This window comes from Phoxinus phoxinus (assembly GCF_949152265.1).
Source record: "Phoxinus phoxinus genome assembly, chromosome: 21".
In the NCBI taxonomy this organism is placed as follows: domain Eukaryota; kingdom Metazoa; phylum Chordata; class Actinopteri; order Cypriniformes; family Leuciscidae; genus Phoxinus; species Phoxinus phoxinus.
Window position 1 is genome coordinate 27,969,392 of NC_136896.1, and position 15,415 is coordinate 27,984,806.

A 15,415-nucleotide genomic window follows, 5' to 3' on the forward strand; every position below is an offset into this window, starting at 1 on the left:
TTTACTATTCTAGGTCAGAGGGCATGTTGAGGTGTATTGATGCGGTCAAGTCCTCCTGCATGGGAAGTTTGTATTTACAAGTTGGGAAGTCGTAATTATGATGTCATGTGTGTTTAAATTTAATAAAATATAGCGATACCTTTACAACATAAAATTCAATATGTTAATGAGGGGGAAAAAAAACATTAATGTTAACAAATCTACCATTATAGATCCTGCATTCATTGGATCCAAAATGTTTTGTCATTGACACACCCCCAACTCAAAAATTCAGAGTTTCCCACTCGTAATTACGACTTTTTGGTGTTGTTGCGTTCAACTGATAAATATGATCTTTCCTATGTGACTTCAACACACAATGCATTCACCTCACGATTTACCTGCAGCTTGCTTTATTTTCTTTGAAGTTATTGTGAAAATCATATCACCCCAAAATGAAGAATTGGAAGAAATTATATTTTGCACAAAGAAATTCAAGCCTGTTTATCACTGTTAGGATTTTTGCAGTAGACATTATTTTCAAGACAATTAATCACATTTTGCCTCAATATCATTATTGTAATGTGTTCAGACATGCGTTTTTTAAGTTTTTTTTTTTTTTTACTTCAATTATTCTAAAAGGGTGATTTATTAATAACACAATATTTTTTTAAATATAATATAATAAATGCAAATTATACAATGAATTATAAATATTTATATAAATATATAGGCTATTAAATGTAATTATATATATATATATATATATATATATATATATATATATATATATATATATATCTTTGTTTGTTTGTTTGTTTGTTTGTTTGTTTTTACATTACGTTATGAGAATTGGATTTAAAAAAGTTATTGATTTTAGAGTGAAATATGACCCAGACATGTTGACCCATACTGGCGAGGTTCACCTCAAGTTTCATCTACTGGTTCCTGTTAATAGATTTTTGTTCTCTTTTAGCATATGAAACAAGAGGCATGTTTGCATCTCTTTTCATTTCATCATGTTAACATTTGTTGACAGCATTGTTTTTTTTTGGTTTAGCACCACCGGAAGTTTCAGAGATCCAGTTCTCAGAGCCAAATGAGGAAGGAGGTATCACATACAGAACACACATTCAAATATTTCAAACTATTTGAATTTATTATGAAAGGCTGTCAGTAACAGACCCTCTCTGTCTCAGGAGTTGTGACAATGGTAGCCCAGGCCTCTCGCTTTCATCCGGACGTCATTACCTTCCGCTGGTTCTGTGAGGGAGGCGAGCTGAGCCCGGTGTCCGTCCCGCCAGCGCTGGCAGCTCCTCGGCCTGATGCTGAAGGCTTCTTCTCAGCCATGAGCCAGTGCCGGCTTCCCAAAGTAGAGCTGGAGAGAGGAGAAGCCAGGGTGTGGGTCACCGTTCACCACGTGGCCCTAAAACAACCCATCACACGGGAAACCAGAGGTGAACACTGGAATGAAACAACTCAATTCTTGTAAATGAGATTGAAGGGTTAGTTCAAACAAAAATTCTAATTCTGTCATTAATTACTCACCCTCATGTCTTTCCAAACACGTAAGACTTTTGTTCATCTTCGGACGTTGTTGCGAGAATGCGCATCGATAATTATTATTTTGTAAATAAAGTGTTAAATTGTGTTTTTTGTGTGAAAAGCACTCATGTCGCTTCATAAAATTGAGGTTAAACCGTCACATAGATTACTTTAATAATGTCTTTACTACCTTTATGGGGCTTGAAAGTGGTAGTTGTGTAACTGTCAATGGAGAGACAGAAACCTCTCAGATTTCATTAAAAAAAATCTTAATTTGTGTTCTAAAGATGAACGAAGTCTTATGGGTTTGAAACAACATGAGGGTGAGTAATTGAATACAGGATTTTCATTTTTGGGTGAACTGGGCATTAGTGTTAGACAGGGTAAACCCAGCCCGATCTGCCGGAGATTTGATTTCGCCCTGCAGCTCAGGCTGGAAACCTGTACATTTATCTCTCCTGCTCATAGTTCGAATTACAGAGGGCACTGGGGGGTACTATACCCCTCAATGAAGACCCAGTACCCCCCAAAGGGACAAAAATATCAGTTTTGGGGGGGGTCAGATAATTTTTCTGATATTGTGAAAAAATATAATTACAGTTACAATACAGTTACATTTCAACTCCTATTTTCACTGTAGGAACATTTGAATGTAAAGCGATTTCAGACACCCCTATTGTGGACCGTACCATTTTTAACCACCGTGGCTAGAAGCAACGGAGATAGAGAACGACTTCAACTTCTCAAGCAAGTGTCAACGTTGGTCAAACGCTAGGGAAATTCCTCCAGTAGGCTAAATTCGGTTTGCTGCTGACGTGTATGGGTAAATGTAAGTTGCTAGCTATCGGCCAAGAGTTGAGACATTTAAACAACAAACTTGAAGCAAAATACCCATAATACTGTTGGTTTTTGGTACATAAAGTGTAACTTATATTCTACTTTACTTGCATACATACAGTATACTCACGTAAAGCATGTATACTTAAAAGCAAATCTCAGCTGCGATTGTTTATCGTCGCAAAATGTAATTTTTATTATCGCCCAGCTCTTTATATATAGTTAGATATATATTATATCGAACTTTATTTGCAAACATACAGTACAATGAATCACGTAAAGTGATAATATGTAGTAAGCCGTATCACAGCAGTCCAATGCTGGAAGTACATTAACGACAAAAATCCGTCCTTCGGATGAGACGTTAAACCGAGGTCCTGACTCTCTTTGGTCATTAAAAAATCCCAGGATGTCCTTCGAAAAAAGAGTTGGGACGTAACCCCGGCATCCTGGCCAAAATAAGCCCAGTGGCCTCTGTCCATCATGGCCTCCTAATCATCCTCATATACTGATTGGCTTCATCACTGTCTCCTCTCCACCAGTAAGCTGGTGTGTGGTGGGCGTTCTGGCGCAATATGGCTGCCGTCGCATCATCCAGGTGGAGCTGCACATTGGTGGTTGTTGAGGAGATTCCCCGCCTTCTATGTAAAGCGCTTTGAGTGTCCAGAAAAGCGCTATATAAATGTAACGAATTATTAAAAATGTAACGAATTATTGATCAAATGACTGACTTTTTTCTTTTTTAGGATTCATAAAAAAGCCCACCGTTTCAGAAATCATCTCTCCCCTTCCGTCTGCTGAGGAGGGACCTTTGACCCTGGCCTGTGACATAACTGGTTTCTACCCGCCTGAAATCTCTGTGAAATGGCTGCATCTAAAAGGGAATGAGACTGAGGATGGAGAGGACAGCGAAGGGGAAATCAAAGACGGGGCTGAGCTTTGGGGCCCTTTGCAAACTCTGCCGAGGACATTTCGAGCAAAAGCATTACTTACAGCGCTGGATGATACAGCGAGGGGAGGAGAGATCGTCTGCAGAGTGGCACACTGCTCCCTCCTGAAGCCTGTGGAGAGATTCTGGAGAACTCCTCATATGGGTAAAAGGACACACTCAAAAATAATGCATTTCTGAAAACTAATTTATGCTCACCAGTGCATCTATTTGATACAGTATGTCATTATTATTACAATTTAAAATAACTGTTCTTTATTTTAATATTTTCAAGTCCATTACTCCAGTCTTCAGTGTCACATGACCCTTCAGAAATCATTCTATGCTGATTTGCTGCTAAAGAAACATTTCTTATCATCAGCAATGTTGAAAACAGTTGCGCTGCTTCATATTTTTGAGGAAACCATGATATTTTTTTATATAAATAGAAATATATGAATAGAAAGTTCAAAAGAACAGCATTTATTTGAAACAGAAATCTTTTGGAACATTATAAATGCATTTACTGTCATTTTAATCAATTTAAAAGTAATAATCTCTTCTCTTTTTTTATCTTACTGACCACAAAGTTTTGAACAGTAGTGTGTAAATATCTAACTGTCCATCATCACTAAGAAAGAAATAAGGATGTTTCTAAAAAAAAAATTTAATGTTAATGCATATCATACATAGATATAAATTGATTTATGTAAATTTTTATGTTTAATACGTCTTATGTTTAAAATGACTTGCTAAGGTATGCCAATCGTGTGGCTTGTTAAGGACTTTGATGATTATGGTTTACAGTTTATGAAAACCCCAAATTCAAAATTAGAATATTGTGAAAAGGTTTTCATATCTGTAAGCCATAATCATCAAAATTATACCAAATAAAGGCTTGAAATGTCTCACTTTGCATGTAATGAGTCTATATAATATATTAGTTTCACCTTTTATAAGTGAATGTTATTAAAGGTGCAGTAAGCGATTTCTGAGAAATGCTGTTGATATTTGAAACCAACCCAAATAAACACAACTTCATTGCTCCGCCCCCAAAATGCACGAACGAACAATGCAATAGCTAAGTAGATCTATAGCTTACGTTACAACAACAGCGAAGCTTGATTCTGTGAAACACAGCAAAACCAATGTTACTCCCGCATGGAGCAGAAACAACACAATCTTTGTTTTCAAGCTTTCTTGCTTAGCTCTCTCCAGCGCTGGAAAGCTTTTCTGATATTAACGTGGGTCCTAAACCTCTTGCCTGATCATAACCCTTCTTTTTCCAGTGATATTCCTCTGAGCTTTTCTCTTTTGTAATGTCTCTCAGCCATCTCTCTTTCTACAGTCTTTCTTCAAATCTCCCTCTTTCTCTCTCTCTCTCTCTCTCCTCCCCCATCATAAGTGGATATGCCCCCTACTGCTGATTGGCTACAAGTGTCTTGTGCTGCTCTGTCCAATCCGCTCTTAACAGCGTTTCTCAGAAATCTCTTACTACACCTTTAACTTTCGAACAATCAGACTTTCACCTCCTGGATGATAAAACTAAGGAAGACCATATCTAAAGACCAGAATATCATAGAGACTTATGTTAAGGCTCTTTTGACGCAATCACCAAGCAAAGCCCCAGCAACCACAAAGCAACATACTCAAAACAACTGAGAACTCATTAACCATTAAGCAACACTCTGACAACCACCCACAATGCCTTAGAGCATCAGAGTTTTGCACATGCAAGCACTGCACACATTTAGTTTTCACACCTCTTTCTTTCTCTGTCTTTTTTCTCAGTTGCTCCCTCAATCCCTCGTTCTTTGTCGGTTCACTGGAGCAGAGATGGAGTGGGAATATTCTCTGTTCTTCTCTCTGGAGGAAAGCCTGTGGCTGAACTGCTCTGGGCGGCTGGTGGCACAACTCTCTCCAAGCTTTTGTCAAAAGAGAGAGAGAGACAAAACAGTGAGGGGAAACTCGAGCTCAAGAGCGTTTGTGCTTTGGTGAGGACGACAGGACGACAGGAAAGTGGCAGTCGCAGAGGAGGACACGCACGCAGTAAGTATGCCTATATTTCTTAGAATAATATGGTGAGTAGACTGAAAAATTCTCAGCATCAACCTTGAAAACTAATTTTGGGCTTATTCTACAGAAATCAGGACACCGAGTGTGGACCATAATGCAGAATATGAAAAGATTAATGAAAGCGTGCAAGGAATGAAATCAGTGCAAGAGGACAATCAGCCTGAGCCGAACGAGCACGGGGAAGAGAATGATGAGGATGAGGACATAGATCCATCATATATAAACACTGTGAGATTGAGGAAAGAGAAGAGAGAGCGTCTGAGAGTTACTGTGGAGATTACCCATCCTGCACTATGCTCGCCTGCGTACCTTACCTGGACAGGTGAATAATGTGTCTCTTTGCTTGTTGTTGACGTACACGATGTTGTGCATGCGTAAAGTTAGTAATTTACAGGATACTGTCCAATTAAATCACAAATATCCTAAATATAATTATCATTTCGTTCACTCAATTATATATGCCTCTGTAAAATATACACGGGCCAAAACTGGGCAAAAGTTTGGAATAATTAACTTTTATTAAATCTTTTTCAAATTTCTTATGTTCACTGAGGCTGCATTTATCTGATGAACAATACAGTAAAAACAGTAATATTGTGGAAATATAATTTACAATTTAAAATAACTGTTTCCTATTTGAATATTTAAAAAAATATTCCTGTGATCAAAGCTGAATTTTCAGCATCATTACTCCAGTCTTCAGTGTCACATGATCCTTCAGAAATCAGTCTAATATGATGATTTGCTGTTCAAGAAACATTTCGGATTATTATCAATGTTGAAGACAGTTTTTGTGGACACCGTGGCACAATACAATTTAAAATTTGGGTTAAGAATTTTTTTTTTTTTATGTATTCAACAATGTACTCAACCATTAAACTGATTCAAGTGACAGTGAAGACATGTATAATGTTACAAAAGATTTCTATTTTAAAAATAAATTTTCTATTCGTCAAAGAATCCTAAAAATAACAATAAAACTGCATCAAAAACTGAATAGACTCCTTTCAAAAACATAAAAAAAACGTAATTATTCCAAAAATTTTAACTCCAGTGCAATATTGTTGACAAATATGTTTAAAATCATGTACACTCACATGAGATGAAGGCTGCAATCTGTGGCGAGATTTGAAGGTGAATTTTACTTCTCAGTTTTGTGTTTTGCAGAGCCTGCAGAGGAAGTGTCATCTTGATGGCCATAAAGATTATTTAGAAATCTACATCTTTTCTGGACATCCACCCAACTCTGAGCACCTTTATACCTTTGCTGTTATATTTATTTTTTAAAGTATTTTTTTTTACTAATATGATCCATGAAACAGAATATTTAGCATTCACTTCACACTTTTGAATTACCATCCATTTTCATTAAATAAACTCTTTAAAATTAGGCCTAAGCTATGTGGGTTGTTTTTGTGTGTTTTTTTAACTGTATGTGAGAAAGAAAGAATGAATGCACCACTGTGACTAATTTTGTCCAAGGAAGCAAAAAGTCTAGCCTAGATGTCAAACCTCAACCACAACACTTGTGCATATTCAAACAGTGCACATGAAATTTTATTAAACGCTTTAGTTATCTACCATAAACAAAGTCATAATTGTCCAAACGCATAATTTGCTACATCTTAAAGCTAATTTGATGAAATATCTTGACGGAAGTTTTAGGAGCTGCTCGCACTTGTTCCGCAGCTGTTGCAGCAGTTCACTATGTTTGTGTTTCAAGACCTAATGAGATTCCTTCCTTTACAGCATTTCGGTGCTTTCTGACTCTAAAGGTGCTTAAATATTATGATTTCAACAATGATACTGCGTCTAAAATACTGCGCGCCTGTAGCGCCCAAAAAGGCACAACGCGCCTGCCCAAAATGCCGTCTATTTAGACAGCTCACTAGGATTTGACACACAGCCGGTAAACTTTAGAGAAGTGTTCACAGAAATGATGTGTGGTTGGACATGACAGGCTCAGTGACTCTAACCACAAACCAACTCCGTGCGAGTGTTTGTGCTCGTGCGTTAGCTGGTGTTTATGCAGCTTCACACTGCGCGTCTTCCTCATTTAAACGCCGGACTTATGAGCATCACGAACTAAACAGATGCGAGCTCCGTCAGTCAGTCACCATATAACTTCCTTTAAATGACTTAACTTACAAAAGGGACATGTAATGGTCTGAATGTTGTGAGGAAACATTCGCAATCAAATCAAACTTCGAAAGAGCTTCATTGATCTATAGCTGTCAGCACTTCATCATTTTTCATTTAATCGGCTATGGATGCGCCTGAAACCTCAGTGAACCGCATCGGTCGCACTATTTGGACTGTTTGGGTGAGTAAATGCAGCACCATTTTACAATCAACGAGTTTCACTGATTAAGTTGTGAATAATGAGGACTAATTTGTGTGATTACGATTACTAGTGTGTATGTATAATGAATAGAATGCTTAGTCTGTATGTATCAAACAATTCTATATATTTGTATCGTGATGAGTTATAAGGTATTTTCAATGAGTCATATTTTTTTCATGTTTTGCTGATTTAGGGTTATCTGTCAGGGGCTGTTGCAAAATATCTGAGACCGGAAGTCACAGATGAAGGAAACCAACGTGTTTGTTCAAGATCAGATGAGATTGACTTGAGTGCAGCAAACAAGATTAAGAGAGAAGTAAAGGCAAATAGTAGTGAGAAGGAAGAGAATAAATCTAATCGTAATGACAAAAGCACAGGGGAGGTCAAGTGTTCCCCGGCTGAAGTCAAAGTGCAAGTGGCCTCGGTACAGTGGGAAAACACTGATGTGGTCAAAGACGACAAGAACGATGAACTTCATGTTGACACCGCAAGAAAACAAACTTATTGTGCATGGTCAGCTGAGGCCGGTCATGAAGGGGACATTTCAGGTGATTCGGAAAGCAGAGGATGCAAGAGTGGCATGCGTGTTGAGAAAGAAGCAGTTTTATCCGATGAGGGTCCGGCTGAAAGAGTACATGCACACAGGAAGGACAGTGAAATTGTTCAGGAGTTGGATGAAACTGGGGGGATTGAACTAAATGATGGTAACGATGAAGAATGTGATCAGAATAAGGATGAAAAGTGTTCAAAAAAGAGAGAAGGTCCAGATAACGCAGATGTAATTCAATCTGAGCTTTATGGACAAGATGTAAAACAGGGAAAGCAGATTAACATGATGGACCATGGAGAGACAGAATGCAGTGGAGGTTTTAGACATGCAGGTTTTATTGATGAAATGGAGAAAAAAACTGTTGGCCTGAGCGATCAGGTGGAAACTGAGATTGATGAAGACCGAGGACCTGAATTACAAGTGCCAGCTGATGCATTTGTCCTCGCAGTGCAAGATTTGCCACCAGAGTTGGAATATTCTGCAGAGGAAACTGATGGCCTTTCAAAGCCTGAAAGGCTGAAAGTAATGGAAAAATATTTGGATGAAATTGCAGAATTCTGTGAAAATGAGGTTGAGGAGATGATTCCAGAAAATAGGGGTGCAACCGAGAGTGAACAAGACACGATTCAATCTGAGTTACGGGAGTCAGCAGAAACACTGCAAAGAGTTTCCCAAGAAAAAACAATATTAAACATTGAAACAGAACTGAAAATGACTTCAGTATTGGATGAGTTTTTTGAAACCGTTAATACACCAGAAGACTCCCTGCAGTTAGATTCAAAACAGGATACTCCAGAAAATACTTCAGAAACAGGAACTGGATTGCCTGTGGTGGCCATAAAAACTGGAGGCATGTTTTCAAAGCCGATTGTTTGCGAGTTCCCTGGAGAATCGGGGAAAAGGCCAGAGACTGCTTTGGGATGTTTTGAGGAGATCAAAACTGAGTCCAAAGTCTCTGTTGAGCATCCCGAGACACAGAAAGCAGTTGAGGAAGCTGTGGAGATTGAACAAGACATTGAAAGTCCAATCGAATCCTTGGGTGCGACAGAAAGTCAGACACATCAGGAAATAGACGACACCAAGTTCTCTCTTAAAAAACATGTTGAGTTAAAAACGGAGCTGATTGTTGAAACAACAGAAATAAAGATCAGTTCTGAAGACGAGGAAGCAGAACCATTCGAGTCACAAAGTCAATCATCAAACATCAGAAATGTCACTTTACAGACACATGAGCTTCTTGAGTTCACAGAAAGAGAATGCCAATCATCTCAAGAAACAATGGACACTTTCTGTGAATCACTGGGAAATGCAAGTGTTCCTGAAATCACTGGAACTGCAGAGATACAACATGTTGCAGAGGACCAAACCGACGCCAAACCTGTATTAGCAAGGCCTTTGAGCCCAGTCGAGTTTCTGGAGGAAACTCTAGATCTGCAAAGTGAATCCGAGCGATGCGTTGAGGAGCTGGAGACTCTGGACACAGATGTGGTGAAGACCGCTTTAGAGTATGTAGAAGGAATAACAAATCAAGTCTTGAAGGAAATGATAGAAATGGATAACAACTTGGTTAAAGAAACAGAAACTTTGGAAGGACTTTCAACAGAAGAACTCGGTGATGCAGAATATCAAGGACCTGGCGGTTGTGTGTCAGTCGGTGCATTTGTTCTGGAAGAAGAAAGGAAGTTATTGAGTGAAGCAATGGGAAGTATAATGGAGGTGGAAACCACACGCAGGGAAGTTGCTAAACAAAATGAGCAAGATATTATTTCACAAGAGTGTGAAACAACTGAAGCTGATCAACAAACTTATCTTTGTGCTGGGACAGATCATGGAGGGAGCAGTTCATGTGACACAGAAAGCGATGTTGAGAATGAAGAAGTTTCATCCAATGAGGGTCAGACTGAAAGAGTACACGCACACAGTGAATGTAAGGAGAGTGAAACGCCACTAGAGGTGGATAAACCTGGCCAGATTGAACAAAAAGATGATAACGATGAAAAGTGTGATCAGAATCATGAGGATGAAAAGTGTGAAATGAAGAGCGAAGATTCAGATAACACAGAAGTAATTGTCCAATCTGAGCTTTATGGACAAGATGTAGAACTGGAAAAGCAGATTAACATGATGGACCATGGAGAGACAGAAAGCAGTGGAGGTTTTAGACATGCAGGTTTTATTGATGAAATGGAGAAAAAAACTGTTGGCCTGAGCGATCAGGTGGAAACTGAGATTGATGAAGACCAAGGGCCTGAATTACAAGTACCAGCTGATGCATTTGTCCTCGCAGTGCAAGATTTGCCACCAGAGTTGGAATATTCTGCAGAGGAAACTGATGGCCTTTCAAAGCCTGAAAGGCTGAAAGTAATGGAAAAATTTTCGGATGAAATTGCAGATTTCTGTGAAAATGAGGTTGAGGAGATGATTCCAGAAAATAGGGGTGCAACCGAGAGTGAACAAGACACGATTCAATCTGAGTTACGGGAGTCAGCAGAAACACTGCAAAGAGTTTCCCAAGAAAAAACAATATTAAACATTGAAACAGAACTGAAAATGACTTCAGTATTGGATGAGTTTTTTGAAACCGTTAATACACCAGAAGACTCCCTGCAGTTAGATTCAAAACAGGATACTCCAGAAAATACTTCAGAAACAGGAACTGGATTGCCTGTGGTGGCCATAAAAACTGGAGGCATGTTTTCAAAGCCGATTGTTTGCGAGTTCCCTGGAGAATCGGGGAAAAGGCCAGAGACTGCTTTGGGATGTTTTGAGGAGATCAAAACTGAGTCCAAAGTCTCTGTTGAGCATCCCGAGACACCGAAAGCAGTTGAGGAAGCTGTGGAGATTGAACAAGACATTGAAAGTCCAATCGAATCCTTGGGTGCGACAGAAAGTCAGACACATCAGGAAATAGACGACACCAAGTTCGCTCTTAAAAAACATGTTGAGTTAAAAACGGAGCTGATTGTTAAAACAACAGAAATAAAGATCAGTTCCGAAGACGAGGAAGCAGAACCATTCGAGACACAAAGTCAATCATCAAACATCAGAAATGTCACTTTACAGACACATGAGCTTCTTGAGTTCACAGAAAGAGAATGCAAATCATCTCAAGAAACAATGGACACTTTCTGTGAATCACTGGGAAATGCAAGTGTTCCTGAAATCACTGGAACTGCAGAGATTCAACATGTTGCAGAGGACCAAACCGATGCCAAACCGATATTACCAAGATCTTTGAGCCCAGCAGAGTTTCTGGAGGAAACTCTAGATCTGCAAAGTGAATCAGAGCGATGCGTTGAGGAGCTGGAGACTCTGGACACAGATGTGGTGAAGACCGCTTTAGAGTATGTAGAAGGAATAACAAATCAAGTCTTGAAGGAAATGATAGAAATGGATAACAACTTGGTTAAAGAAACAGAAACTTTGGAAGGACTTTCAACAGAAGAACTCGGTGATGCAGAATATCAAGGACCTGGCGGTTGTGTGTCAGTCGGTGCATTTGTTCTGGAAGAAGAAAGGAAGTTATTGAGTGAAGCAATGGGAAGTATAATGGAGGTGGAAACCACACGCAGGGAAGTTGCTAAACAAAATGAGCAAGATATTATTTCACAAGAGTGTGAAACAACTGAAGCTGATCAACAAACTTATCTTTGTGCTGGGACAGATCATGGAGGGAGCAGTTCATGTGACACAGAAAGCGATGTTGAGAATGAAGAAGTTTTATCCAATGAGGGTCAGACTGAAAGAGTACATGCTCACAGTGAATGTAAGGAGAGTGAAACGCCACTAGAGGTGGATAAACCTGGCCAGATTGAACAAAAAGATGATAACGATGAAGAGTGTGATCAGAATCATGAGGATGAAAAGTGTGAAATGAAGAGCGAAGATTCAGATAACACAGAAGTAATTGTCCAATCTGAGCTTTATGGACAAGATGTAGAACTGGAAAAGCAGATTAACATGATGGACCATGGAGAGACAGAAAGCAGTGGAGATTTTAGACATCTAATTGATGAAAAGGAGACAAATATTGTTGACCAGAATGATCACGAGAAAGCTGAGATTGAGGAAGACCAAGGGCCTGAATTACAAGTGCCAGCTGATGCATTTGTCCTTGATGAAGGAAGGGAGTTATTAAGTGAGACAGTGGAGGTGGAAAACGCAAGTCGTGAAGTCGTTAATCAAATTGAGCTACAGAGTTCACCAGAGTGTGGAACAAATGAAGCCGATGGACGTCATGAGCAGATACAGAACGCCATTGCTGGAGAAACAGAGTCGAGCGGTCATGAAGACTTCATGGAAATCAGCCGACCTGGGACGAAAAGAGGATTTGATGAAGTGAGCAAAGACCTTCCAGTGGTGAAGATAGAAGGAGAATTTGATTTGGATCTACAGGTAATATTACATATTTTCAGTAACAGCTCTACTAATACATTCAAGTTGACTTGTCTAGTGCTTTTCACAATACTTTTTGTGTCAATGCAGCTTTACCGAAAATGCATTTTTTCATTGTTAGGGAGTATTCCTTTGATTTTGATTTGATTATTTAATTATATCAAGAATACCTTAAACATATAACAAAATGCATCAAATACAATCAAGGATAAAAAACACAATAAAGTCCAGGACTTCTTTCCATTGTGGTCCTCAACACATAACATCAGGACAAGACACATACAAATTGTGTGATAATCAATGACATAACATACTGTACAAACATGTCCCTTAAATAAACGAAAATAGAAACGTTTATAAGCGTTATCAGTCATAATAGTAATGTTCATATGGCAGTTATACAGCTATAAGTTATGTGGTTAGTAAACATCATCTATTCAGTTAAGCAGATATAAAGATTACTGCATTTATATAGAATAGTGTGATCCTACATCATGATTAAAGTTAAACCTTCATGACTTTTTATCCATAGGCGTTTGAGGACTCATCGTTGGACTTTACCGTTCAGAAGTCTAGAATTGCTGTGAAGAATCCTCTCGTTCGGCCCCCCAAAGACCCCAGAAAGCTCCTCTACATGATCTCGGTCGAACCGCGTCTCCCACGGCCTCCGCCGCGTGAAGTCCCTGTTCCGAGTAAAGGGGGGGTTGGATTTAAACTCCCAGGTATTTACCTCAATAAACCCTTCATGAAAAGTACATTACAATTTTATCAGTCCATTAAATCAGTCCATTATATATTCTTAGGACTGGGCGCAGGGCTGCCGGCTCTGAGAAAAACTGAGTTTGGGAAGAAAGCGAGAGAAGAAGGAGAAGCGGAGCGCACACTACATCCACAGGTACACAACTGAAGCCGTGTGTGTCCTCATGGAAACATGGCGATGTTACTGTAGGATCTAAGCACAGTATTACACTCAAAAATATTTAGGCCTATATTTAAGATTTGTGTATTTGAATTGCATATCAAATTTCTGCACATTTGGATTACACAGTTTTTACACAAAGTGAGAAACTTCATGTGATGCATATTTGACAGTTGTACATAAATGAAACATGTAAGAAATAGCTATATTTATGCATGCAAAAAAATACATATTTTATTAACTATTTGCATCTATTTGATTTTATTTAATTGACAACATTTTCAAAATGCATTCATTCAAATTACTCAGTTAAAAAGTGTGAACATGGGTAAACAAGCAACATTTAGTTAGTTAAAATGTATGAGATTGAAAGAAATTGGATTTATTGATGATAAATATGTAAACCTGGTTATTGTGTATTTAAAAAGCATTCAATTTATTAGTAATATTACAGAAATCTTACCCGTTTCATTTATGTGTATACTGACAAATATGAGTCATATTAAGTTTATTAGTTTGTTATTTGTATTGTGCATTACATTTTTATCCAAATGACTGGACATTTTATATACAATTCAATTGCATAAATCTTAAATTTAGGCCTAAAATGTTTGTATCCAGGTAGTTACTTTAGGAATTATAACTGTCTTTCTCAGCAAAAGTCAGTTGCAGTAACAGAGGATTCTGTCAAACAAGAGCAGGCGTCAGCTAAACCCAAGTGGACACCCCCGAAGCTGCCTGGGTATGGCCTGAAATATTCATCTGAATTCTTCATTTTATTCTATTTTGTTCACAAATCAAGAACTAAAACTGTTTCTTTATTTTGTTTTGTGCAGCATGGGGAGTCCCTTGATGATGGCGGAACTCAGAAACAAACTCAAAAAGCCTGTTCAGGAGTGATACATTTCATCACATCATGATTTTCAAAGGCATTCTTCATCTATTCTTTATCTGTCGTCAGCTGTCGTATTCAAGCACTATGCAGCCTGGTAAATATCGTATGAAATGATTCTATTGCACAAGTATGTAGATGTAGCATAACGTTTCATTTTACTTGAGTTGTTGTTAGAAGTTGTTGTTGTTGTTGTTGTTGTTTGCTTTTTTCTCAACCTCTCAACCGTTTAATGAGCTTGTAAGTCTTTATTTGTGTCTGTATTTATTTATATTTGAAGAAAAACAAGTATGAGGAAAAAATGTTGTAAACATACAAAAAAAATTAAAAAAATTGCACTTTTTCATTTCAGTATTTAGTTTCTGTGACATTTATTTGTTTGCCACTAGAGGGCAGAGGAGAGCCGCTGGATATACATCACAACGCCACTAGAGGGCAGAAGAGTCCATTTCAAAAAAATTAATTACCAAAGCATTATACACAAAACAAATAATATAATAACAAAGGGACAAAATGTACAATATAACAAATAATTGTATTACAATAAGGTGCTAAGTAATTCATAATATGAGATTTTAAAAATCTATTATATATGTGTGTGTGTGTGTGTGTGTGTGTGTGTGTGTGTGTGTGTGTGTGTGTGTGTGTGTGTGTGTGTGTGTGTGTGTGTGTGTGTGTGTGTGTGTGTGTGTGTGTGTATGGAATAATGAAAACATGAAGAAAAAATGCTTTTATATGTGTACAGTTATGATCTTTGATTATATTGATCAAGGCAGAAGTTGTTTTTTGAGGGTATGCGGCTGAAAAATGAATTTTGCTAAAATGAAAGCGCTGGCTGTTATATACATCACTCCGCCACTAGAGGGCAGCATTGGATTCAGTTGTGAATGTGATGTTGATATACTTTGTACATTTTGTGATCTACATGCATAAAAAACATTCTGTTATTT

The 15,415-nt window shown here is 38.2% G+C and overlaps 2 protein-coding genes across 2 annotated transcripts; both read left to right on the forward strand.

The window, feature by feature from the left end:
* Positions 1 to 925: 925 nt before the first annotated feature.
* LOC306989212 (uncharacterized protein) lies at positions 926 to 6,764 on the forward strand. The gene is made up of 5 exons (XM_079594660.1): positions 926 to 1,436; positions 3,108 to 3,455; positions 5,081 to 5,338; positions 5,433 to 5,687; positions 6,533 to 6,764. Exons 1-5 carry the CDS (start codon positions 1,190 to 1,192, stop codon positions 6,556 to 6,558), a joined length of 1,134 nt encoding a protein of 377 aa, XP_079450786.1. The 5' UTR covers positions 926 to 1,189; the 3' UTR covers positions 6,559 to 6,764.
* A 409-nt stretch (positions 6,765 to 7,173) lies between these two features.
* On the forward strand, positions 7,174 to 15,178 carry LOC306989201 (uncharacterized protein). The gene is made up of 6 exons (XM_079594643.1): positions 7,174 to 7,688; positions 7,903 to 12,654; positions 13,187 to 13,376; positions 13,458 to 13,549; positions 14,230 to 14,315; positions 14,410 to 15,178. The coding sequence occupies exons 1-6, from the start codon at positions 7,632 to 7,634 to the stop codon at positions 14,471 to 14,473; spliced, it is 5,241 nt and encodes a 1,746-aa protein (XP_079450769.1). The 5' UTR covers positions 7,174 to 7,631; the 3' UTR covers positions 14,474 to 15,178.
* The last annotated feature ends 237 nt before the right edge of the window (positions 15,179 to 15,415 follow it).